Source organism: Penicillium malachiteum, assembly GCF_028827825.1.
Source record: "Penicillium malachiteum strain IBT 17515 chromosome Unknown utg000001l:1.0-8184562.0:1.0-8186909.0, whole genome shotgun sequence".
Lineage (NCBI taxonomy): Eukaryota > Fungi > Ascomycota > Eurotiomycetes > Eurotiales > Aspergillaceae > Penicillium > Penicillium malachiteum.
Genome location: NW_026643094.1, coordinates 1969135 through 1993725, shown reverse-complemented (window position 1 = coordinate 1993725; position 24591 = coordinate 1969135). Strand labels below are relative to the sequence as shown.

General features: G+C 48.0%; 11 protein-coding genes across 11 annotated transcripts; 8 read left to right on the top strand and 3 right to left on the bottom strand.

Moving 5' to 3' along the window:
* Positions 1 to 630: 630 nt before the first annotated feature.
* N7483_000737 (glycoside hydrolase family 43 protein) lies at positions 631 to 1990 on the top strand (the record flags this gene model as incomplete). The annotated part of the gene is made up of 4 exons (XM_057084175.1): positions 631 to 723; positions 790 to 948; positions 1010 to 1207; positions 1265 to 1990. The coding sequence occupies 4 exons, from the start codon at positions 631 to 633 to the stop codon at positions 1988 to 1990; spliced, it is 1176 nt and encodes a 391-aa protein (XP_056950324.1).
* Positions 1991 to 2474: 484 nt separating this feature from the next.
* On the top strand, positions 2475 to 4037 carry N7483_000736 (homoserine O-acetyltransferase family protein; the record flags this gene model as incomplete). The annotated part of the gene is made up of 1 exon (XM_057084174.1): positions 2475 to 4037. One exon carries the CDS (start codon positions 2475 to 2477, stop codon positions 4035 to 4037), a length of 1563 nt encoding a protein of 520 aa, XP_056950323.1.
* Positions 4038 to 5107: 1070 nt separating this feature from the next.
* Positions 5108 to 5599, top strand: N7483_000735 (uncharacterized protein; the record flags this gene model as incomplete). The annotated part of the gene is made up of 1 exon (XM_057084173.1): positions 5108 to 5599. One exon carries the CDS (start codon positions 5108 to 5110, stop codon positions 5597 to 5599), a length of 492 nt encoding a protein of 163 aa, XP_056950322.1.
* A 2623-nt stretch (positions 5600 to 8222) lies between these two features.
* Positions 8223 to 9108, top strand: N7483_000734 (uncharacterized protein; the record flags this gene model as incomplete). The annotated part of the gene is made up of 2 exons (XM_057084172.1): positions 8223 to 8508; positions 8636 to 9108. 2 exons carry the CDS (start codon positions 8223 to 8225, stop codon positions 9106 to 9108), a joined length of 759 nt encoding a protein of 252 aa, XP_056950321.1.
* Positions 9109 to 10226: 1118 nt separating this feature from the next.
* Positions 10227 to 10499, top strand: N7483_000733 (uncharacterized protein; the record flags this gene model as incomplete). Its single annotated transcript, XM_057084171.1, has 1 exon — positions 10227 to 10499. One exon carries the CDS (start codon positions 10227 to 10229, stop codon positions 10497 to 10499), a length of 273 nt encoding a protein of 90 aa, XP_056950320.1.
* A 1-nt stretch (position 10500) lies between these two features.
* N7483_000732 (uncharacterized protein) lies at positions 10501 to 10776 on the bottom strand (the record flags this gene model as incomplete). Its single annotated transcript, XM_057084170.1, has 1 exon — positions 10501 to 10776. One exon carries the CDS (start codon positions 10774 to 10776, stop codon positions 10501 to 10503), a length of 276 nt encoding a protein of 91 aa, XP_056950319.1.
* Positions 10777 to 12482: 1706 nt separating this feature from the next.
* Positions 12483 to 13457, top strand: N7483_000731 (NAD(P)-binding protein; the record flags this gene model as incomplete). The annotated part of the gene is made up of 1 exon (XM_057084169.1): positions 12483 to 13457. One exon carries the CDS (start codon positions 12483 to 12485, stop codon positions 13455 to 13457), a length of 975 nt encoding a protein of 324 aa, XP_056950318.1.
* Positions 13458 to 14098: 641 nt separating this feature from the next.
* N7483_000730 (Molybdenum cofactor biosynthesis MoeB) lies at positions 14099 to 17727 on the top strand (the record flags this gene model as incomplete). Its single annotated transcript, XM_057084168.1, has 6 exons — positions 14099 to 14468; positions 14555 to 14650; positions 14724 to 15960; positions 16422 to 16876; positions 16934 to 17421; positions 17485 to 17727. The coding sequence occupies 6 exons, from the start codon at positions 14099 to 14101 to the stop codon at positions 17725 to 17727; spliced, it is 2889 nt and encodes a 962-aa protein (XP_056950317.1).
* A 478-nt stretch (positions 17728 to 18205) lies between these two features.
* On the top strand, positions 18206 to 20275 carry N7483_000729 (kinesin; the record flags this gene model as incomplete). The annotated part of the gene is made up of 5 exons (XM_057084167.1): positions 18206 to 18244; positions 18299 to 18508; positions 18562 to 18672; positions 18781 to 19726; positions 19776 to 20275. The coding sequence occupies 5 exons, from the start codon at positions 18206 to 18208 to the stop codon at positions 20273 to 20275; spliced, it is 1806 nt and encodes a 601-aa protein (XP_056950316.1).
* A 321-nt stretch (positions 20276 to 20596) lies between these two features.
* On the bottom strand, positions 20597 to 22767 carry N7483_000728 (uncharacterized protein; the record flags this gene model as incomplete). The annotated part of the gene is made up of 3 exons (XM_057084166.1): positions 20597 to 22049; positions 22177 to 22469; positions 22525 to 22767. 3 exons carry the CDS (start codon positions 22765 to 22767, stop codon positions 20597 to 20599), a joined length of 1989 nt encoding a protein of 662 aa, XP_056950315.1.
* Positions 22768 to 23437: 670 nt separating this feature from the next.
* Positions 23438 to 24110, bottom strand: N7483_000727 (MARVEL domain-containing protein; the record flags this gene model as incomplete). Its single annotated transcript, XM_057084165.1, has 4 exons — positions 23438 to 23495; positions 23552 to 23598; positions 23652 to 23836; positions 23888 to 24110. 4 exons carry the CDS (start codon positions 24108 to 24110, stop codon positions 23438 to 23440), a joined length of 513 nt encoding a protein of 170 aa, XP_056950314.1.
* Positions 24111 to 24591: the final 481 nt, after the last annotated feature.

Below are 24591 nucleotides of genomic sequence, written 5' to 3'. Positions count from 1 at the left end.
GAGGAATAAAAATGGTATCATTTTGAGGTTCGCAGTCTCTCTGTGTGGGATATTACAGTGATCTAAATGGTAGAGGAGTGTAAATTGTATCCCTCAGATTAGAGTTGATGGTGAAATCTCGATCTTTGGTTGTGTGATTGGGGCACTGTCTGAGTATGACCGGACAACCACTGGCACTGGCAAGGGGCCCATATCTTTAATGGCATCTGGATGGGTTTGGATGTGCCCCCAAAGCTTAGACTCTGGGGACTTCAAATGTGCTGCCTGAGCGTGACCCAACGGGTGGCGTGTCGGCTCTCTATGCCCCGTTTCACATAGTTTTGGTCCCGCTAACGTTAGCCGCCATCGGCCGTGTCTGTACGGAGGTGCCGAAATCCTATAAGGCCGGCCATTTCCCTCACGATATGCTGTTTCTCTGTGATCCACAATTCAATCCGCGCCAGCTCCCAGGATCGACAAAGATATGCCTTCGAGGTGGAGAAGTCGATAGCCTCGTTGATCTTCGCGGCTGCTCCGTTTCCCTGTGACTCCCGAATAGCTTTTCTTTCAACATGAACTATCATTCAGTCAAACTCATCATCTTCCAACCTGTACTCATTTGATTTGACGAACATTTCGAGTCCCTGCGAAATGGCAGGTTTCGTATCAGCGGAGCACCCCAACAACCCTGCATCTTCACAACCATCGCCGCCTCTCCAGTCACTCGAAGGAAGCGAGCAGAATGTTAGCACAACAAGTGACAATGAACTGGAATTGAAACCTGGATCTGATTTATAAAACGGCAAAAAGACTGGCTTCTTCTCACAACCATGGACAAGAAGGCGAATCGCATTCTTCAGTGTACTCGGATTTTTGGGGCTGGTCATAATTGCGCTTGTGATCGCACTTCCTATCCTTTTCACTAGAGAGAATTACGGTTTCAAGCCAGTTGGAACAAAGAATGAAGACGTCAGCTACCATATCGAGGAAAATTCACCCGTCTGGGCAGTTCATAACTTCCCTGACCCAGGGCTCATCCAGCACAATGGTACATGGTTTGCCTTCGGGACAAACCCCCCAGAAGCACGACCCAGACACAATCCACGTACCTGTCGCCACCTCAACCAACTTTGTCAATTGGACCTTACATGAAGGGTATGATGCGATGCCCACAGTGGCTGCGTGGCAGGAGAAGGCTAACACATGGGCTCCGGATCTAATCCAACGGGTAAGTCTAACTAGCAGCTCAAGTCCTTATTGTGCATTTCTCTAATCTTTAATGTAGGATGATGGAAAATTCGTCCTTTATTACGCAGGAGAATCGAAGACATACGCGCCCCATCATTGTGTTGGCGCTGCAGTATCCAATGGAACTGATCCACTGGGTCCCTATACCCCTCTCAATGAACCATTGGCATGTCCGCATGAGTATGGTGGTGCCATTGATCCTTCGCCATTCAGAGACTCAGATGGGACATTATATGTGGTCTACAAAGGTGACGGAAACAGTGTTGGATCCGGTGGCTATTGTGGTAACAGCAACAAGCCCCGAAAACCGGTTCCGATATTCTTGCAGGAGTTGGAGAGCGACGGAGTCACCACAAAGGGCGACCCAGTGATCATTCTCGATATTAACGACTCGGATGGGCCGCTGGTCGAAGCTCCCAATATTATTCGCACAGATGATGGCACGTACTACCTCTTTTTCTCTTCTCATTGCTTTACTTCTCTGGGGTACGACGTCAAATACGCCCATTCGAAATCGATCAATGGGACCTACGAGAGAGCTTATCGGCCGTTACTTCAGACCTATGATTTTGGACTGGAAGCTCCGGGTGGTGCTACTATCTCTCCAGATGGATCAAAGATGGTCTTCCATGCTAACTGCGGTGATTGGCGGTGTATGTATGCTGCAGCCATCAACATTCAATCTAGCAACGATACTGTCGTTCTTTCTTCCCTGACATTGGAAGTTTTGGGATCGAATAACTCTACCAACTCTACAGCTTAGCCTTGAGAGAGAGAGAGTATTTGCGCATTAAATTCGGTTTACTTTCTTTCCTTTCGCAGTATCATCGCAGCGAACACTTAAGGCGTTTTATGTCTTCCATTTTTATGTTCTCTTCTGCGGTTAGCACATACCTGTATTATCATGAGCGTTGCCTTCATGGAAGGAGGTGTACTATGCGTAGCTCAAAAATAAAATTAATGAAATTTATGAGCATGATTATAAAATGCCTTTGAATTACCAACACAAATCTAGAACTTTCAATGTTGGATGAGAGTACTTCGTCGCTATACATCTGCAAGCGGGGAGCAGTGGAGCCAATGTTGACCAATTAACGCAAAGACAGATGACGCCATGCCGACATTATCGCCTGAGGTGTCCACATATACTCTCCGCCTACGCAATCGGGAAATATAATATGGCAACCCTCGAGAGCTCTCCGCGGTGAATTTGTTCTCGTTCATATCGATATCCTCACCTCGTCGCAATGCGTTCGCTCCAGAGTGCCACTCGCTCGGCCTCGCGTACCCTTCGCGCCGCTCAATGGCGACCCAGCGAGCCCGCCTCGATACTTACCGGCGCACATCGGCCGTTATCGGCGCATTCCCGATTGCTACATGCAGCACCACCGCGGAAGTCTTCCTCAGTGACCATGAAGGATTCCTCCAATCCTGCCATGTCGTTCCCCTGTTTGGATGCCCAAGAAGCCAAATCAGCTATGCTTACAGCACGCTCGCTTGAGTCCGGACCCGAGCCTTCTTACACTACTGGTCAGCATGAAAGCTTCCACTGCGACCAGCCGCTTCTACTTGATTGGGGCGGCGTATTACCGGAATTCGATATTGCGTACGAATCATGGGGTCAACTTAATAGTGATAAGAGCAATGCGATCCTCCTGCATACCGGTCTATCAGCATCCAGCCATGCTCACAGTACTGCGTCAAACCCTAAGCCTGGCTGGTGGGAGAAGTTCATTGGACCCGGTCTGCCTCTGGATACCGATAAATACTTTGTGATCTGCACCAATGTGCTGGGTGGCTGTTACGGAAGCACGGGACCTTCTTCAAAGGACCCGTCAGACGGAAAGCGATATGCTACACGGTTCCCGATTCTTACACTGGAGGATATGGTCCGGGCTCAATTCCGCCTTCTAGATGGCTTGGGTATTCAGAAGCTTGCTGCATCTGTCGGATCCAGCATGGGAGGAATGCAGAGTCTAGCAGCTGGTGTGCTGTTTCCTGAGCGAGTTGGCAAGGTTGTCAGTATTAGCGGCTGTGCTCGTAGTCACCCATACAGCATTGCTATGCGACACACACAGCGACAGGTATTGATGATGGACCCCAACTGGGCGCGTGGATTCTACTATGATGCTATTCCTCCACACTCTGGCATGAAGCTGGCGCGTGAAATCGCTACTGTCACATACCGCAGTGGACCCGAGTGGGAAAATCGGTTCGGTCGTCGCCGTGCTGATCCCACAAAGCAGCCTGCTCTATGCCCCGACTTCCTCATTGAGACATACCTTGACCATGCTGGTGAGAAGTTCTGTCTTGAGTATGATCCTAATAGTCTGCTCTATGTCTCCAAGGCCATGGATCTGTTCGACCTCGGCCATGCCCACCAAGTCGAGACTCGTCAGCGTCGTGCAGAATCTGAGACCCGTATTGCGCAAGGTGAAGTTTCAAGGGTCTCCGATACTTCCTGCAGTTTGACATTACCTGAGAAGCCATACGAGGAGCAGCCTGAGGCTGCTGCCACCGTGCCTCCACACGATGAATCCGTTTCCTCCGGTGGGGTGGAAGGCCCGCCCAGTGACCTCGTGGCAGGTCTTTCGCCTCTAAAGGACCATCCAGTCCTTGTTATGGGTGTTGCTAGCGATATTCTCTTTCCAGCATGGCAACAACGTGAGATTGCCGAAACTCTGCGCGCTGGTGGTAACCAGAACGTTGAGCACATTGAGCTGGGCGAGGACCTGTCTCTTTTCGGACACGACACATTCCTTCTCGATCTTAAAAACATTGGTGGTGCACTGGGACGGTTCTTGAAATAAAATGGTTGTATGGAAGGGATGATCATCTGGTGGGGATGTGATATGAAATCGAAGTTAAGGGATGCAATAATCATTGTTGTCATGATGACTTACCTGTACATTGTTTCGCAGCGTGCGATGACCGAATTAAAGCATTAGCGGGCGTTTGAAATCATGGAATACTATACTCTTATGTTGATACTTATGATGCTTGTTAGATCCCAGACAGAATAATAGTCATCATCCACAGCTTGAAGTTCTCTGCAAAAATTCAGCAGATGTGGGTTGGCCCTATTTCTTCCAGAGTTCCAGATAAGACTGTCATAGTATCTCTTACGGTCTTGTCAGCGACCTGATTCCAAGATTGAAAACATGATTCAGGTTCCGAGGTTGCCCGGACCCCTCCTCTACATGCCTTACTAGGATAAGTGTCCGAGGCGGGACGCCTTGTATGTGCGAAGTCTGAGTACTCCGCTCAGTGCGGCTTTGATCTGACCGTCTCAGCCCAAAGTACACTAAACTATTTGCTGATATTCAGGTTCACGAATGCGTTGTTGGCTCACATTCAATTCATTTGCACCAAGCGCCGTGCTATTCTGGCCGCAGCAGTATGGTATATCAGGAATGATTACGCAACGGTCAAATTAGAGTGCGTAATATCCTTTTAACTGACCAGTCACTCTGTGCCAATTGGATCACATTGAACAGAGGACAGCAGATCTCGGGAGTGAGGCTGATAGATAACTCCACTAATGCCACCATGCCTCGTCACCTTGGACACTGCCCTCCTCTATCATGTTTCCCGTTTTCTTGTCAGCATTGACAATAAACCGCTGGATCATCCCACTAAGTCATGGGGTAATAAATTTCCACTGCTCTGCTTCAATTTATCTCAAGGAAGATCTCACAACACCAGTGTATTGACAAACTGCTCATTGACTGAACATGGTTGGGGTGCCTTTCACATCCTCTGGATGTGCCAATTGCCGAAAGCGCAAGGTCAAGGTAAAGTAGGGCCTCCAGGTCCAAACGGGCTCGCTGACAATATTCTCTCCTAACTTCAGTGTGATCTTTCAAAACCGGAATGTGCTATGTGCATCAAGAGAGGTATCCTTTGCTTGGGATACGATGATTCTCGGCGCTTTCTCTGCCACCAATTAATTCCTCAGCCTACGCGAACCGGTGAGGCCAAAAGACCAGTCCGCCAGCTTGTCAGCCATATGAATCCTCTCGCACTCCCAGCTTCCTTAAGCATGAACGCTGAAATACGAACACAGCTGTTTTCGACATTTATGAGCACTTTCTTTGCTTCCAATAGTGGCTCTGACAGCAAGAGCGGCAGCTTGTATTTCCTGATGGCCCGCTTCCCTACTCTAGCTGGTGAATCAGAGCCACTGGACCGATCGATCATCGCACTTGCATCTTCATTCCTAGCCAAAATCAGGAGAGATAAATCACTGGCACGCGAAGGCTTGGAGATCTACAACTCCGCGCTTAATGCCATGGCGGGTGCGATGCGGCGGAGCCTATCACCGACATTCCATATGCTCTTCGCCACAATTATGTTTATACATTTGAAGTAAGTCATCTCATCAAATATGCAGTGTATACCCTCCAACATTTGTTCCAGACAATGAATGCTAGCAATGACTCTGTGCGAAATTTCTTTACCCATGTACAGGGAGCCACCGCCATTACGAAACAATTCAACTTCAAAAGCCAAGATATAACCTTGAACAGTCTCTACAAGGCAGTACTCACTCAGCAAAAATGGGCTGCAGTAAGTACAACGATCCTGAACTTCAAGCTTATTGCTAATTTTCACTTGGCGTACTTCGTGATGAATGCAAAACGGGGATCAGATGCAGACCGAGAGCTTTTTCTATTACGACAAGGTAATAGTGCGATTGATCGAATATTTGTGCTGATTGCGGAATGTAGCACCCTGAGAGACGACATGAGAAAGATTTACTACCTCGAAGAGTCCAGTCGAGAAGAGGCATGTGACAAACTACTTAAGCGTTGCTCTCAGCCTGAGAGAAAACTCCACGTGGATTGGCTCAATGTATACGCTCTTGATCTCCATGGAAAAATATCTCTTTTCTGCAGAGAGGGGAACTCAGAAGTGTGGGATAACAGTTCAAATTCAAAGTCGGATCGATTTTTCTACGAATTCGACGATTTGGACACCGCCAAAACCTACATCCTTTATTGGGTGGTCTCTCTAGCAACGAGGCGGGTGATCTACGAAGTCGTGAAATTCCTTCATGGGCATTGTGACTCTGCCCAAATGGCCTCCTTTGCCAAAAAAACGTCCGATCTATCCCATATTTGACGCAGGCAGAAAGACGAATGTCGTCGGTATACGTGGTACATTCAGCTTGTATCAGGTATTTAAATGCTATATCGCTTGTGGCAAGAAGGAGGAATTCGAACGATGCTTGGAGATTTATCATCTAATTGCCCTTCGTGGCTTTGATATGGCCACTTACACTGCTGAAGAACATTTAGCAGACTGGCATGCGACTCAAAATCGGCCCGTGTTTTCAAGTTTTCATTGAACAAGTTATTCACGATATCCTTGTGATGTATAGCGTCTTTTTTGAGTCGAGTTAAGACCACACAGTGTCTACTGGAATTTGTATGTTGTATGTCATGATTCATGACTTCAAAGTTGACATTTCCAAAGGGTACATAGCCAATTACCGGACATAAGTTTCAGGTTGTAGTGTGAGAATCAGAATGTTGACTAGCTCACATGCAGGCTTCAGCCCAGCGAAACCTTTCCGTACGGAGTATTGCTAGCACAATGAAACCAAGATGCTCAAAGACTCGGGTAGGTACTAGGTAGTATTCAATTATAAAGCACATTCTTCGGTCCATAGCTAGGTAATTGGTCTTCTAGTATTGATGATTCAGGTCCTTCGTCGCCTAAGTGTACACAGTTTTGATGTATCAACCAGACCTGTCCGAGATCGACCGATCACTTTACCTTTTCTGTTCCAGGATAAAGAATGAAATTGACTTTACATCTGGGCCTAAATTTGGCAGAAATGGTGATCTGCAGCCATACGGAGTAGGAATTGACGCGTTGTCTGGAAGGCCTGCAAGGGATGTCCTGGAAAGGAAAGCAAACCCTATAATCTCAAAAGCCGTGATCGGATTATCATGAAGCAGGTGTGCAGGGGAATTTCAGCGTCTGAGTGGAGAGGCTCCTCTGCGCATTCTATGCCTGAATGAGAAAATCTTGGAATGTCCTCCAACTCCCACTGATTGAGGTCTCTCAATCTCCTGGACCTCAGAGTACGCCAACTCCGACGACAAAAAAAGGAAAAGCTGTTGAATAAAATCTTCTGTCTTGACACACGGCAGCAATAATTGTGAATCAAACATTATTCCAAGGTTGCTGAGGACTAATCTGAAAGCGGGAATTTCTTGCGACCCATCATGCATCATATTTCGCCCCCAGGGCCGATCGAGGGAGTGCCTGGTTGGGTTGACAATACCTACCAATCAACTTACCTCTTGGTGGCATCCGGAATTTCCCTTGAGACTCATAGCCTGTGGCTTGGACCCAGTTTTTCGAGGAACCTAAGATTAGCGTCAACATGAGGCTAATCAATGTACAGCCCGTGTTGGTCCTTCTGTTCTTCTCACGAGAAGAGCTTTACCCGTTTCCTCGCCTCATAGACTCAAAAGTCAAATCAACACTTACTGGTATTGATTGCCAAAAGAAAACACCTACGAATCTTCCCTCGTCCCATTTTTGACCCCTTTCCCGCCCACTCATTCTTTCCGAAATTGGTGCTTTATTGGAAGATGGACGATGGCATTGTCCTCCAGAGAGCAGCCCTTGCTCTACACTGCATCCTCGGTGCTGTTTCCCTCGGTATCTGTGGCTACTTGTATCTAATCTACCGAACGACAAAAATGGAGCCTCAAAACACATGGTGTGTGGGCAATCTTGGCCTGGCCTGCAGCAGCTTTTCTGTACATCGATACCAGATGCATTTACATTTAAACCTTGGAAGACCGTACTAACCAGGCCCTTGATTCACTGGCAAATTTGAGATATCTAATTGCATCATAAAAGCCCTGCCAGTGGAGATGATTAACGACGATACGGATAGTCTCGCGTTGACCCCAAGTGCAAGATTTATTTATATCGGAACGATACTGGCAACCTTCTTCGACGAAATCGCCACAATGTCTCTACTTTTCATCTTTTTCGAGCTTGTACACTGCATCATCATCACGTTACCCGTATCGCACTTTACCTACTCTCGAATTAGAATCACACATTGGGGTCTTCTTGGTATAGCCGCGTTGGCCGCGCTGCTTCGTTTCGGCTTTACTGCATATGTGAACGGCGTTGAATACAGTGGCTCGTTTGGAGATTCTGAAAATTTGGGCAAGATTACTGGGGCTTACGGCCTAACAATTCTCATTATATCTGTTCAGATCATGATATGGTTGGGAGTCATGAATATATGTATTGAGCCAAGGAAGAATCGCCGGGGATGAAAGTAAGATCAGATCCGTTGCTCCCAGTCCCATTGTGGATCTCCCCTACTGTATTCTGATACTTACCCATTGACTCATCCAAAAACCCCTTACAGCTCTGCTTGTTGGCTCTTTTTCCCTCGTTGCCATCACCCTTATGTATGCCGTCACCGATATGACATGGTATGTGGAGGACCAGCTGTTTGATACAGGGATGTCATCATATAGTGCCATTCAGGTCTGCCATGTCATCTTCTATCTATGCATATATGCATCGGTTCTGCTATGCTGTCTCAAGTGGAAATTCATAGTTGGGGACTTCCCCGGAAAGATGGAATCTCTGGCTGAGAGGGACTCAGAGTCTGAAGGGCCAAAGCAACAGAAGCGCCCGGTGGAATTGGCAGGCGAATCCCGTTCGCACGAGCCAGACTCCAGAGAACTGCTGGAAGCAGATTCCAGGCGCTTGTATGAGCCCGATTCAAACCTCATAGTCGAAGCAGATGCCGACATGGCACACGCATGTGTTTGTTCGGTGAGAAATGTTGAGACTGGTGGTCTTGTATTCGAATTAGAGGCTAGTCGTCCTTAAGTAAACTTGCCAAGAGCTCGGCATAATGTAATTAGTATAATATGAACATACCATTAATCATTTGAAAAGTATTACATAGCGACCAGGATTCCACTTACCTCCTCAAATTCCTGGGGGTCAATTGAAAGAAGAAAACCCGGGGGCGGGCCGGCCCGCACCGACCCACAGCAGGAGTGCGCCAGAACACGGAGATATCAAATCAGTGGCCTCAGAGTCGCAATAAGATCTACGGACAGGCGGGTAGGTAACCTAACTGAAAAGCTCACAGTTGTAGGTGGAGGGACCAAGTAGTACGAGTTTGTGTTTGCTATTGAGAGCCGCGATAACTTCAGGTTGGCGAGCATAGCGAGCGCTTTCACGTAGGTTGGGAGCCTCAAAAGTCGAGCAAGTAATTACATCATTATGTACGGCCGTAAGAGTCGGTAAACTGTGCTTCAATTCTACTGTAGTATACAGGGTGGTCGCATGAGAGACTCGGACGAGGCTCCGTGGCAAATGTTTACAGCGCGTGGACTGGGGAGCAGAGCTTCACCTGGGTATAACATCATTGCATGTGGGGCGTGGAGCGCGTTGGGTGTTGAACAGGACAACGCGTAAACAAAGCTTCAACTAAGAAACCAAGGGTTTTACATTGGGTGGCTTACTACGTTGGGTGGGACTTAAATGGAAGGTTGATGGAATAAATAACTTCATTGGAAACAACTTAGGTTGGAAAAGGAAACGAAAAGCAAATCAAGGTGAAGGGGTCCATCAGAAAAGCTCTCGTCACATCAAGGACTTCAAGTGTAAACAACACTGATGTCTGCAGAATTGGCTTAATGCCTGTCACGTAAACGCGAACAGACTCATCATGGGAAAAGGAGGTCAAGAGATATCTGCCACCAGGTAAAGGGTGAACGGAATGAGGTCAAGAAGAAGAGAAAAACCAGACAGCTATGTCTGATGAAAAGTTCCAAAAATTGGTTGGGACCCAACACAAGGTAGGTAAACAAAACTAGCGCAAGCACCAGTTAAGATTCAAAAGATTAAGAAAGACTAGAATGGGCCATTACGCCCTGTCCAGCCTGAGAAAAAAAAACCCCCCACATTCTCTCCCCAAAGTCCTCCAAAGATTGTCGATGATGTCGTCGGTGCTGGCGAGTCAGCCTTCTTCGTCTTCTTCTTCGTCGGTGCTGGCGAGTCAGCTCTTCTTCGTCGTTGTCGTGGTTGTCGTGGTTGTTGTCGTAATTGTTGTCCACCTTCCTCAGGCCGCATGCCCAACAAGTTTGTCGTCGTCGTTGTTGTCGTTGTTGTTGTCGCCGTTGCTGGTGAGTCAGCTCTTCTTCGTCTTCTTCTTCGTCGGTGCTGGTGAGTCAGCTCTTCTTCGTCTTCTTCTTCGTCGGTGCTGGTGAGTCAGCTCTTCTTCGTCTTCTTCTTCGTCGGTGCTGGTGAGTCAGCCTTCTTCGTCGTTGTCGTGTTGTCGTTGGTGTTGTCATTAGTGTTGTCGTTGGTGTCGTTGGTGTTGTCGGTGTTGTCGGTGTTGTTGTTGTTGTTGTTGTTGTCGATGGTCGTGGGGTGGGAAAAAAAGAAAAGAAGGAGAAGAAGTGAGAGGGTGGGGGATTTTATAGGCGAAGGGCTAGGCGGCAGATCACACACGCGACAGTGAATCAACACGGTAGCAAACAACATGGCCGTCCCAAATAGGTATAGACGAGTGATCTCGGTTCGAGAGAAAGATCAGACCGTTTTCGTTTGCCTGCGTGATCCTTGATCTCGTTGATTTTCCCAAGGTTGATTTCGCTTAAATTTCCTAATTGTAGCCTGAAGATCACGATCACTCATTCTTGCCTTGATTGACTGGCACTTCAAGCTTATTTGAGATTGCTGAATTCCTGCTTCGGAGTCCGGCTTCGTCTTTTGAAAAGTCTTGCTGTTTATTAATTAATGATGCTTCATCACTGCTATTTGGTTTTACTCAGTAACCTGCAAGTAAGCAGTTCAAGAAGAAAAATCTTTCAATTAATAGCATATTATTGCATAGGATACGGATATATGACATCACCTCAGTAACACACATGACCCTCGGATTGAAAACTACCTTATTGTCACTCGTCATCGGCATGCTCAACGCCGTTGCCTGTGAAGGTGTACAGACGGAGCATAATATACAGAGCCTCAGAGTGTGCGACGGAAATTGTCGTCATCGGGCGGCTGTTGAGGAAATGCTGAATGTATGCTCCAGACATATGTGAAATCAATGATAAGGACTCGAAGAAATGAACCGGCGTGAGGGGGAACTTGTGGTATCAAGCACATGAATTGTGAAGGAATGCCATTGTTCTCGATAAGAAGTATGTACATGTACTCGAGGGGGAAGATACATGAATCCGGATTCTGGAATAGGAATAATCAGCGGGTGAAGCGGGCTGCAAAAAAAAACAAGCCATGGGCAGACGGTGAATAAAATGGTTGAGGGGAAGTCTCTTAGATCTCTGTTCATTTCTCAATCATACACAAGAGAAAGCAAGCGTCTCCTTCCGCAAGCGTCTCGGAAAGCCCGATCGAGGGATGGAGTCCGCTGCTCCAGGTTCCTGGCTCAGGTGTCATGAAAAGCTCTTGATGTGTGGGTTATCGTCATTGAGACTGAAAATTGGACGGTAAGACCCAATATCTCAGGTCTAACTAGGACAATTAGCTTGTGCTGTCATTAAGGGAGAGATGTACAAACCTACTGTGCGATTAACGCGCATTGCAAGAACGATCGTTGGGCGTGTCGTTCGAATTGGCGTTCTAGCGCGTCTGCACGTGACCGACCCACCCGTTTCGGAGACACGCTGACCTATGTAAGCCATGCATCGAACGCGAAAATGGCAATAAACTGGTCTCGGAAGAAGAGAAAGTCTCTTCGGACCCTGAATACAATGAAAATCGTACTTCCGAAAAGGCTTCATTCACATTTGGGCACGCCATTCCATGTTTTCTGGTCAATCACCCTGGTTGGCTTGTGACTGCGATCGAAGACCGAAGTGCAAAGTGCTGCGCCAGGCCTTTTCAGGAAATGACAATCTTGACTCATCCAGTTATTATCTTCCAAGGTTAAAGAAAGACCGAAAACGGCACTTGCAACAGCTGGGTTATCTTGTCAATATGATGTGGAGCCTGTGGCTCAGCGGCTAAAATCTCATTCGATTGTTCGCTAGAGGATCATGGAGATTGGGGGCCGTTCTGATTTAGGGCTTCGGGTTATGGGGCATCTATGGGAGAATGGCTCGAGGTCGATTTTGTATACTCCATAAACGGCGAGGGTATAAAGCTGCCTCCATGGCCGCCATGGAGCAATGAATAACGCTGGCAATTATTCTCCAAGCCTTCAGGTCCACCTACCAAGCTGCAAAATGGGTATTCAATTTTCCCAGGTTTTCCCCCCAAAGCCATCCTTTGCCTCGAGCAACATACCCAGCCAAGCCGGCAAGGTCATCCTCATCACAGGTGCTGCCTCTGGGATCGGTTTTGAGCTAGCCAAGATCCTCTACGGGAAAGGGGCCAAAGTCTACATTGCAGGTCGATCCGAAGAAAAAGCCCGTGCTGCCATCGAAGCTATACAGCGTGATGTACCACAAGTCGACGGTGGTGCGTTAGTCTTTCTCCCACTGTGCCTCGACGACCTGACAACGATCAAAGGGACTGTCGAAGCATTTCAAAAGAAGGAGTCCAGACTAGACATGCTGTTCAATAATGCAGGCGTCTCTCAGCCTCCTGCTGGAAGTCTCTCTCAGCAAGGAATCGAGCTTCAGCTCGCGACCAACTGTCTGGGTCCTTTCTTATTGACAAGTCTTTTGCGCCCACTTCTAGAGAACTCCACCAAGATAGCGCAACCTGGTACCGTCCGTGTCATTTGGACAAGCAGTCAGGTTGTTGAATTCTCCACTCCTCCCGAAGGAATGATCATGTCCCAGCTCACCAACCCACCCAAGGACGCCGTCGTGAACTATACCAACTCCAAATTGGGCAACTGGTTTCTGGCGGTAGAGATGGCTCGTCGTGATGGAGAAAATGGTATACTCAGTGTGGCACAGAATCCCGGGGCAGCCAATACGAATCTTCTCCGAAATGCTCGATTGATGAAGTTTTTCACGCGGCCTCTACTTCATAGTCCAATTTTGGCCGCCCATACACTGCTCTATGCGGGATTCTCACCTGACCTGACCTTGGAAAATCAGGTTGAATCATATGTCATTCCCTGGGGTCGAATCCATCCTGGAGTTGCAGATAACCTGAGACACGCGATTGACAGGAGTGAAGATGGTGGATCGGGCCGAGCAAAGGAGTTTTGGGAATTTTGTGAGAAGGCGACAAGGGAATATGCTTAATAGAAAGCAACGATCTTTCTCAAGTATACCTCTTGAAGCGCGAATGTACTATTCTAGCAATTTTGTGTCATCTGATAGCCTTCAGATACAGCAGTCGATATAATGAACGTGTTCTGCCAGTGAAAATTAGTTTCGTTCAATGCCCCACCATAAGGTTTACGACGAGTGCATACTGTTTAATGTTTAAGTCCTCGGAACTTCATGTTGGAATTAGTCCTACTAGTATATGAGAGTCGTTCCAAGGTTAATATCAATAAATCGGGATAAGAGAGGACTCGGATCTTCGTTGTAGGAAGGAATGTCAGATAATCAGGTGTGATTCCGCAGTACTTCGACGCTAAACATATTTGGCTAAACATTGAACCATCTCAAAATAAACAATCAGTTGAATGATCCAACTTGAAAAAGCCGATTTCTGAATTTCTTGATAGACAATCCTACCCAATAGTCGATGTCGACACCCTATATATAAGGCACCAATATTCATATGCTGAGATAATCGGACTCGGGCCTCAGGTTCCACTGATGATCGCATTAGGCTTGCTGCAGGTCTGCATTCTCAATTATAAAGGCCCGGTGCCCTACGGTTTGGCTGGTAAGTGCATAGCTTAATTCCCATATACCCAACCTGAAAGACCTCGATGGCACCCAGCAATTCTAAGTGGTGGCAAGCGCCCGACGAGGCCGACCTGGACTATGGATTCGATTCTGACGACCTGGATAGATATATTGGACCTGAGGGTAATCCCCGCCGACCGAGACCACCGACCGAGACACGAGAACAAGCACAAAAACGGGATTCAAATAACGGGGATAAAGGCGTGCTAGGGAATATGACGGACTGGCTGTCGCGACATGTTGGGCCGCACAATTCACAGCTTGCGGCCACTGCGGTCTTGTCTGCAGTAACTGTCGCAGGTGGAATTCTTGGCTACCAGGCTCACCAGAGGAGAGGAGCTGTTCGTGATCTCAAGGCATCTATTCCGGTATCTGATGATCTACACCCTTCGGGTAAGGTATGTTTTTGGGCGGTTGCGCGAATTTGTGGTTGATTTCGTAGCTAGTTCAATGCGCTGACTATAGATTATAGCTCACAGACTTCGGCGCAGCGGAGAACGCTGTTCCTATGAGCAAGGAGGATGAGCGCAGTGCTGCGTTAGCTCGGAGAGCGCAACAGGGAGACTATGATGATGGTGCGAATGACAACCGCTCCTAGAGAAAAAAGTTTTGGATGATCAAGCTAACGGGCGTACGAACTATGTATAGATTTGATTCTCGAACAACTAGCCCGAAACCGAGTTTTCCTTACCGACGATGGTCTTGCGAAATTGCGTTCCTCCTTCATCGTCGTTGTCGGTTGTGGTGGTGTTGGATCCCATGCTGCTGCGTCGCTCGCTCGCTCGGGCGTTTCCAAAATCCGACTTATCGATTTCGACCAAGTCACGCTCTCCTCTTTGAACCGACACGCACTTGCTACATTGGCGGATGTTGGAACACCAAAGGTGCACTGTATCCGTAGGAGATTGGAGCAGATCGCCCCGTGGGTGATGTTCGACTGTCGCAATGAGCTTTTTGGCAAGGACGCCGCGGAGAACCTCCTCGGTCCTTGGACCCTGACACACGAAGGCGAGGGTCGCCGACCAGACTACGTGCTTGACTGCATTGATAACATTACTTCCAAGGTGGATCTCCTCCACTATTGTCACACAAACTCGCTGCCGGTTATTTCGTCAATGGGTGCTGGTTGCAAGTCTGACCCGACCCGGGTTGTTGTTGGCGATATCTCGCTCAGCACAGATGATCCGCTCTCTCGTAGTACCCGACGCCGATTGAAGGCGAAGGGTGTCAGCTCGGGCATTGCCACTGTTTTCTCAACGGAGAAGCCAGGTCCTGGCAAGGCAAGTCTACTCCCGCTTCCTGAGGACGAATTTGCCAAGGGCCAGGTAGGCGAACTGGGTGTTCTCCCCGACTTTCGGGTTCGGATTCTCCCCGTTTTGGGCACCATGCCTGCTGTGTTTGGATACACAGTTGCCAACCATGTCATTTGCAGTGTGTCAAACTATCCCATTGATTATAGCATGGTCAGCAAGGGCCGTGACAAGATGTACGACAGCGCTTTGGCAACGCTCCAAGGGTTGTCAGAGAGACTGAACAAGCAGGTTGCTGGTGAGGACGCGATCAGCTTGCGCATTCCTGTCAGCCGGGATGATATTGCATTTTTGATGGAAGAAGTCTGGCGTGGCAAGAGCGCTATCACCGGTCTTCAAAACCGACTAATGTTGGTTCCCTGGCGAGCCCTGGCCCAAGGATGGGGTGTTGATCCGAAATGGTCACCAGAAGGTCAGAAGATCCTGCCACTGGATATCACGGAGCTCGTGTGTATGACCAAGGATGAGGCTGCATACCATGAGCGAGAGGTACTTCGTGGGGGCAAGACAGTGGAAGAGGCATATGAGGAGACTGTTTTGCAACGGGTGAATCTCCGTCTGAGCGAAGCAAAAGAGTATGAAAAGTACCGCGGTTAATACTGTTGGTTTCTATACGAATACGTAACAATGTACTCCAAATAGAAGTTATTTTTATTTCTCCATCATTTTTATCCTTTTACATATCATGATTAAGCCACACTTGAACCCGCATCAAGAAAGTGGGGAATTAAGACATAAAGCGGGTCTAAGGGATTCGGAGTTACAGAGATCAAGGGTCAACGCCAAGCGTGAACTTCGCCTCTGCACTCCTCATGAGGGTGGAACTGGTCAGGCCGCCAGTTTATTTCCTTCGTTTACATCTCCGACCTTGAAATCTATCCCGGCTGGTCCCCTCTTCATATTATATTTTCATGTCACATATACATAGGGGTTTGAACACCTAACACTTTCGTTCGACTGCTTCCGGCAATATGGTCTCCGACGAGTCAGACCATGAACTCGATCTTCCCTACCGCACGTCCCACTCCTCACCCAGAGCCTCTCGTTTTTCGCGCTACTCTAGACCTCTCATCGACTCCGTCCGGAACGGCTGGCAATCTCATTCCAACCCAGCTTACCACCACCTCTCGCCGGATAATGACAAGCACCCAGGATGGCTCCAGATGGCCATGTCAATAATCGCTGCCCCAAGATTCCGTCGCTATGTCATCGTCTACTTGACCCTTTTCCTGCTGGGTTGGTCAGGATGGAGTCTGATCCTGTACCCTCGTCTCGAGGAGCGGAGCTCCTTGCTTCATGCGCTAGATCCCGCTTCCAAGGCGGAGGTCGGGGGATGGTTCGGGACAAACTCATTGCCGCGGTTTGATGATTTGATTCAGATTCGGACCTTTGATCCTAATTTTCTACCCACGGTTCCACTGGAAGGTGATTCTGATTGGAAGAAGAAACGGTTGGTTATTGTTGGCGATGTACATGGATGTAAAGAAGAGTGTAAGTTACTTTCTGTCCCACCGATAATGTACTTCATGTCGCTAACTGCATGTGAAGTGGTTCAACTTCTTGACAAAGTTTCCTTTTCCTCCGCAAATGGCGACCATTTGATCTTCACCGGCGATCTTATCAACAAGGGACCCGATAGTGCTGGGGTCGTGGACCTCGCGCGTGAGCACTCTGCCTCTTGTGTTCGCGGAAACCACGAGGATAGAGTTCTGCTTCTCCGCCATGATATTGTGGCATCTAACACGATGGCTGGACCAGCGGAAGGAGATGACCAGATATATTCTGAGAGGGAGATGAACGAGCGCGCGTTGGCCCGCTCGTTGAATGATGAGCAAGCAGACTGGCTGGACCTGTGTCCTGTCATTCTGGATATGGGCTTGATCTCCGGAATGGGCCAGACAGTCGTTGTTCATGGTGGTCTTGTCCCAGGTGTGGAACTTGAGAGACAGGACCCCTTGAGCGTCATGACCATGCGTACCATTGATTTGGATACGCATGTGCCCAGCTCCTCGAGTGAGGGATGGAATTGGGCTAAAGTATGTCCAATTGATTCATTTTTTGTCTCTGCGATTATCGTGATTGTGCTGACGAATATTTAGATGTTCGACAAGCACCAGTCTATCTTGCATAAGAGCCTCAAGGCTTCGCGAGTTGACCCTGACTCTCAAACAACCACTGTTATATATGGCCATGATGCCAAGACATCACTTAACATTCGTACCTATACTAAGGGTCTTGATACAGGATGTGTAAAGGGTGGTAAGCTGACTGCAATGATTATCGAGCCAGGTGGAAAGCAGAAGCTCGTCCAAGTAAAGTGTCACAAGTACTTGACAGATTGAATGAATCGTCTGTGATTTCCGTTCAATATTGCATACGGACGGCGTTCTTATTCCAAAATTTGTTACATGTATAGTCTCAATAAGCACCATATTTGCTCCGCAATTGACCCTTGCCAATTACCATCGTCAGTGCCCAGGTGGATGGCTATGAACACAGGATGGTTCGTGTAAATACAATTACAAAATATCTCGCCCCGAACTCGGGCTTGAATACATACGGTGGTCAACATGCATTCGTTTCAATGTTCTCTTGTACTTATGAAAATACTGCTCTGTTCAGGCACTGCAGCGATCTGCAGCGAATCTGCAGCACTTACCGCTGTGAAATCACCACCTGCAAGCGCCCAGGTGAGGCTGAGCGAGCTTACCCCTCACCAGATACTTCATCGTATTCCAACGTTCTTCTGCTTCTACAAACATCCTGTAATACCAAAAATGACAACCTCGATAGCATTTGGCAGCGGCAACAACGGCTATCATGTGGGGATCCATAACGGATCGATCAATATTCACCAAGGTATGTTATGGAGAACTGGAGAGCACCCGTGAAGGTCGTCTAACAGCCGGGCAGAACAAAAAGAACCACCACCGTCCCCTACCTCGAATGTTCCGTTTCCACGAGACCCTGACTTTGTCCCTCGTGGCACTATTCTGGATGAAATTCATGCCAAAAGTTCCACTTGTCCTGGTTCCTGAGTTGCTCTTGTTGGCTTGGGTGGGGTCGGGTAAGTATACACAAACTGCGAATATCCACGGATGGCATTTTGCTGAGACTTCGAAAGTAAATCACAACTTGCCATCGAATACTGTTATTGACTTCGAGATCAATCACAGGAGACATGGGTCTTTTGGATGCATGCAGGTAATGCTGCCAGGCTCCAAGAGAGTTTCCAGGATGCTGCCGATCGCCTGAAAATTCCCAACCGCCATGATCCGAAAGCCAATGTATGCAAGCTGGTACATGATTGGCTTCGAGATAATTCGAAGTGGCTGCTCATTCTGGATAATCTTGATGATGCCGACTTCCTTCATAAGCCTTTACTCATAGGCTAGGGAAGAGAGTCAGCCGACGGACGGCCGCTGTCGTCGTTTCTTCCTCGAGGCTCAAACGGAACGCTCATTATGACTACTCGGACCAAGGATGCTACCTTGAAGCTTACCGATAACAAGAACATCGTCGAGATTCATCCGATGACCGTGTCTGATGCTGTGGACCTTGTAAACAAAAAGCTGGATCCCCCGGCGACCGAAATGGACGCCCAAAGACTAGCAGAAGCGCTTGGGTGTATGCCCCTTGCGATCATACAAGCAACCTCTTATGTCAACTGCCAGTCATCAAGCTATTCGGTCTCGCAGTATCTTGCAGAGTTCGAGCGGAATGACCGCAGAAAGTCAAAACTACTGGATTACGAGGCTGGACATTCTCATCGGGACAGGGACGCCAAAACTTCCATTCTTATTACTTGGAGAATCTCTTTTGAACAGGTCCGGAAGATGAACAGCGCGGCAGCAGACCTCCTCTCTCTCATGAGTTTCTTTGACCCCCATGGAATATCAGAGGACCTTCTCCAAGAATTAACCGAAAGTGATGACGAATCAGAAGATGACGACGATGACTGTGAGACCCCAAGTTCGAGTGATAGTGATACGGATAGTGAATTTGAATTTGACTCTACTTTACAATTTCGAGATAACATCGCCATCCTACGGGCTTATTCTTTCATTTCTGTCCGTGAAGATGATCAGAGTTCACAGGTGTTTAGTATGCATCCGCTCGTCCAATTGGCCGCATGTCAATGTTTGGACGCACACAACGAAGGTGATAAATGGAGGGACGAGTTCGTGATGATCCTGTCAAGCGTCTTCCCAGTAGCAGACTTCGAAAATTGGACTGAATGTCAATCTTTGCTCGCGCACGTCCAATCGGCATACATAAAAAAGCCACACTCGGATGGAGCTCTCAGGGCCTGGCAAATTACTCTGCAGGACATCAGAATACGTAAGAGAAAGAGGGTAAGGGACTCAGAGCGACAATGCTGAGATGGCAGAGAAATCCCTAAAGGCATCGAAGAAAGCATGTGGAGAGGAGCATGTCAACACAATCATCAGCATGCACAACCTCGCAACTACATATGCACATCAAGGCCGACTGAAGGAGGCTGAGGCACTAGAAATAAAAGTGCTAAATCTTTACAAGAAAATACTTGGGGAAGTCCATCCTACTACAATACTCAGCATGGGCAACCTCGCAGCTACATATAGACATCAAGGCCGACTAAAGGAGGCTGAGGCACTAGAAATAAAAGTGCTAAATCTTCGCAGGAAAATACTTGGAGAAGAGCATGGAGACACGATCCTAGGAATGAACCGCCTCGCTTGTATCTGGAGAAAAGCAGGTCTAGCTCTAGAGGCGCTCGACTTGCTACGAGACTGCGTAGCCATAAAGACAAGAGTTTTGAGGCATGAGCACCCCGAGACTATGAAGTTATATGAAAAGTTACTGAGCTGGGAGACCGAACAAATGAGCCTCGATGTCGATGAGAATTAAAGACTCGGACCTACGGAGAAGCACTGAAGGAAATTGAAGGATTGCAGCGGTAAATAACATTTGAATCTTGAATGCAAATCCCACATGTGAGGACTGAAAGTAGAAACAATCAGATCGCACTTCATGCGCATACTACGTTCTTCAAGTTTGAATATACTAGTTGACTTATTGGTGTTGATCAGATATAACTTCAGGTCGATATCCATAACAAAATCTATATAGACAATATGTGCACGCTGATCAGAATGCCAGTAGAAAAGAAGTATATACGATGAATATGTCCCAAATAGTGTTGGAAAACGACCCTTCAAATGTTCTGATTTATCCGGGATAAAAATAATTCCCATCAGGCATCCAGGTCGAAGGTTCCGAGAAGTCCTCATACCAAACCCCACCAAGAGGATTTACATGCACATAGCCGAACCGGAAATACTCTGTCAGCTTAGGCTTAACCCTCGTCCACGCGAAGTCCGGAACGCCTGTGGCGCCCTTAGGCTTCAGTTCCTGAAAGCGCTGTACATCATTGACTATAACACTGATGCCGTCTACGTTGGCGGGGATCTCTGGGAAGGAGAAAAGGAGATTGTTGGAATCTACAACTGCGGGTGCGTTGATGACTGGTGGTGCAGTACCGAGTTTAGCGCCATCCAAAAGGGCTGCTGGTGTTTGTAGAATGGAGTCGAAGCCCCAACGGGCGATGCCGTTTATGAAGAGGCCAACCAGAATACCCTGGAATAAGAGGCTGGGTCGAGTTTGTAAAGTTGTCCCTGGGAGGAAGAGCAGAGCGAGGATATAGTGGTGAATGCGGAGGTTCATGTGTGGGATAGCGACGAGGATGATGATGAGGAGGACGAAGAAAGCATAGAGACGGAGCTTAGAGAGGAGCCGGCCTTCACGGCGGAAGCAGTGCGCTTGGAGGAAGAACACGAATATAAGGAATCCCACTATAATGATGAGGGCTGTTACGGCACCGGGTTGTTGTTGGATGTCGTGTGGTGTGAGCCGTGAGATGGGAATTCGGTCAAAGGTGTCGGTGTTTAAGGCGCCGACCCAGCACCCACCAAGCCAGAGAATGGTCTTGTCGATATGTGCTTCGAGGTCATACAGAGTGTGTCTGACACAGAAATAGTATAAGGCGAACCCAACAAAGGCACCGGGCAGGAAGCGGCCCAGTCCGACAGATACCAGATTGTAGTAACCCGCTGTTGGGGGATCTGAGGCCATGGCAACTTGGAACCAGACTATGAAGTAAGTCACACTGTAGAAGACCGGTGCTGAAGTGACGGTCATTGAAAATGCGATTGATGTCAAAACAGTGAAGGCAAATAGCGGCCAGCGGATATCAGAGCATTCGACTAGTTCTGGTGTTTTAGATCCGGGTGATGAGACTTCCTTCGTTATAAGAAATGACAATGGGAAGTAGCCCATGAACTCGATACTCTCAATGCCATTTTGTATGGCGCTTTGAAACCGCTCTCGTGCACCCTTGCGTTGGAGGATAGCACATCCTCCTTTGGCATCGCTGATCAGGCCAGCATGTAATGCCGCTGAACAGATAGAGGAGTCTCCGCGGTAAATTCCGCTATTACGACCATCCATTTTGAATGGTTTACCACCAACAACCATATGACGATAGTTATACTCATTTGCACCAACATAATAAGGTTCCAGAAGCATTTGCTGAGCACAACCAGCAGGACAGCGGAAAGCAAAGGACTGATTATCAAACGGTTGACAAAGTTCCCCATTTACCCCACAATCAGTGGCATTATTCCTGGAAAAGATCAGCGAAAAAGTCTATAAAAGACAATCAACTTGAAAATGACGAGTTGAACAAGCCACAAAAGCAAATCAACCAAATTCTAATTTGAACTCTCCGGGAATTCAATATACGAACGTACCACAAGCGCTGGTTGCACGACAGCTTAACAGGCTGTCCATATCCCGAAACTTCTTGGCCCGCCACAGAAGCTCTAAGAGATGAAAAGAAAACAATCACCCAGAACAACAACCCCAAGAAAAGCAAAGCAATCTTAGCTCCCATACGCGGGACAAACCGATCTACCAGATTGATCGGCGCAGTCTGCCACTTCGGAAACCAAGGATTTATATGATATACATGCGGAGGCGTGGGTCCCCGCAACCAAGCAAAGAAGCCAGTAACGGTACAAGAAAACGGCGGATCGCGTCTAAACTGTTCGGGGGGGATCCTCGAAATCGAAATCGGATTCAAAGCTCGCGCTACGGACATCGAAATCGTCATGCGTCCCGGGTAGCAAGGGTACACGGCCTAGCTCTATATCGCCATCTAGATCATAGCTTTCGTGAACTGCAGCGGCTCCCTTAGCGTGAGCGTGGTCGTGCTCGTAGTCTGGGTCTGTATACGGCGGCGGGATTGGGCTTCTGGGCGGGGACTCGGCGCTTCGGGGTTTCTTCTCGGTTGATTGTGGACTCGCGTTCCCTGAACTGGGCTTCCCTGATTGTGAGCTCATTATTCAGGGATTTTGGGCTTTACTGGCACACCAGGAGAAGTGAGATGTGGCCATTTTTCAAGACGCCAGCGGTATGCCAAGCTTGGACGGGCTACGGGGCCCTTAGTCATCTTGTCGTGCTATGGTGCGATCTATGGATCTACATTGCTGGCGTGTCGTTTTGAATAGGGGGAATGAGGCTGGATTTTATCGTCAGGCTGTGAAGTATGTTCGAAGAGTAGACGTACTTCCGTGAGTTCGAAGATTCCAAGGTTCAAGTTGCGTGATTGCGTCGTATCACCATGGAAATGTGATACTCTCCGCCGGATACGAACGCGAGGTATAACTGCGGAGAATGAACATGTCTTGCATAGAGGGGAAATCTGCCTCCTGAAATTCATTTATTGTAAATATCGAAAAGAGCGACTGCCACTAAACACCAAAAAGCACCAGGGTCATGACTCCACCAAGGGTATCAACATAAGTCGTAATTCATTTGCCCATTATGGGAGAATGCGACAAGCAGTGCATCGAGATCATAAAACGATTGAAATTCACCATTGTGTTCCGAACTGCAGATCCAAAGATAACCGAGTGACGCTGCTCATATCTATCAATTATGCCAATCGACGCAGACAGAAGAGGCTGGCTTAACCTTGATCATCGGGATTTGCGCATTGAGTCTGAGTCTTTATGCGGTGGCGGCGGGAGCGGCAGCAGCACCACGAGAGCGACCCCAGCGACGGCGACTATTGTACACGAAATAAGTATAAGATTTGCAACTGTTAGTTAGAAGATCACTTACGTGGAACCAGCTCCAGTATCGCGGACACGGAAGGTAAACCAAACACCCTATAACAGGAATTAGAATGAACTATAGTCACTTCTATAGATCAGGTACTTACCACAAGGGCCGAGACAAGCCAGACAATAGCAGATAAGAAGCTGAATGCCTCAGCAGCCTTCCAGCGCCCGCAAGCCCCGTTACCTCTGAAGTGCCAGGACCAGATACTGCCGCAGGGAAGATGCTTGATGGCGTCGACCAAAATACCGAATGCCGCGAACCAAGCAAAGGAGATGAGAACATCAACTAGAGACATATTAGTGCATATTCCATCACTAAAAAACAACTCGAACATACGCGGCCACGAGAAGAACCCAGAAGCGAATGGAATCAACCAGATCAAGCCCATAAGCATAGACAAGCCAGCAATAACTTCCGTATAGATCCAGCGAGCTTCAGGCCACGGTTCAATAGAATCATAGGAGGCCAAGTAATGTCCAATGATACCAGCGACGACAGCAGCAAAGGCAATTTCCGCGATGCGGAGGGGGATAGACACCAAGCGCGAGACGACAGGCATGATGGATGTCGCTTCTGTGGATGTTGTCAAGAGAATTTGATTGAGGTAGAAAAGTCTAGAAAATTGAGAAGATCCAGGATGTAGTACTGAAGAGCAAGACCTGGTTTTACGGGGCTGGACATGGTCTATAAGAGGTAGAGGCAATTGGGGAAAACTACTAGAGTTGCACAAACACAGTCCGAGCAACGAGGACGAAAACCCGCATCACGAAGCAAGGGCCATGAACTAAGAGGTCTTTGACTCAATCATTCGTAAAGTTTTCTTCTCGATTTTGTTCTAATTTAATTTTTATAAAAAAATTAATCCGGAGACCTGTATACTTCACAAAGATGACCCACATAGCCCCAAAACAGCTGATGTCGTCAGATCTCCCCTTAACAGCGGATGCATCTCTGTGGTGGCCCAATACGTACCCCCCTTGGGTTCAAGTTTTGACGCCAACCGCTCACTTGGAACTTTGTGGCTTTCTTCAACCCGATCG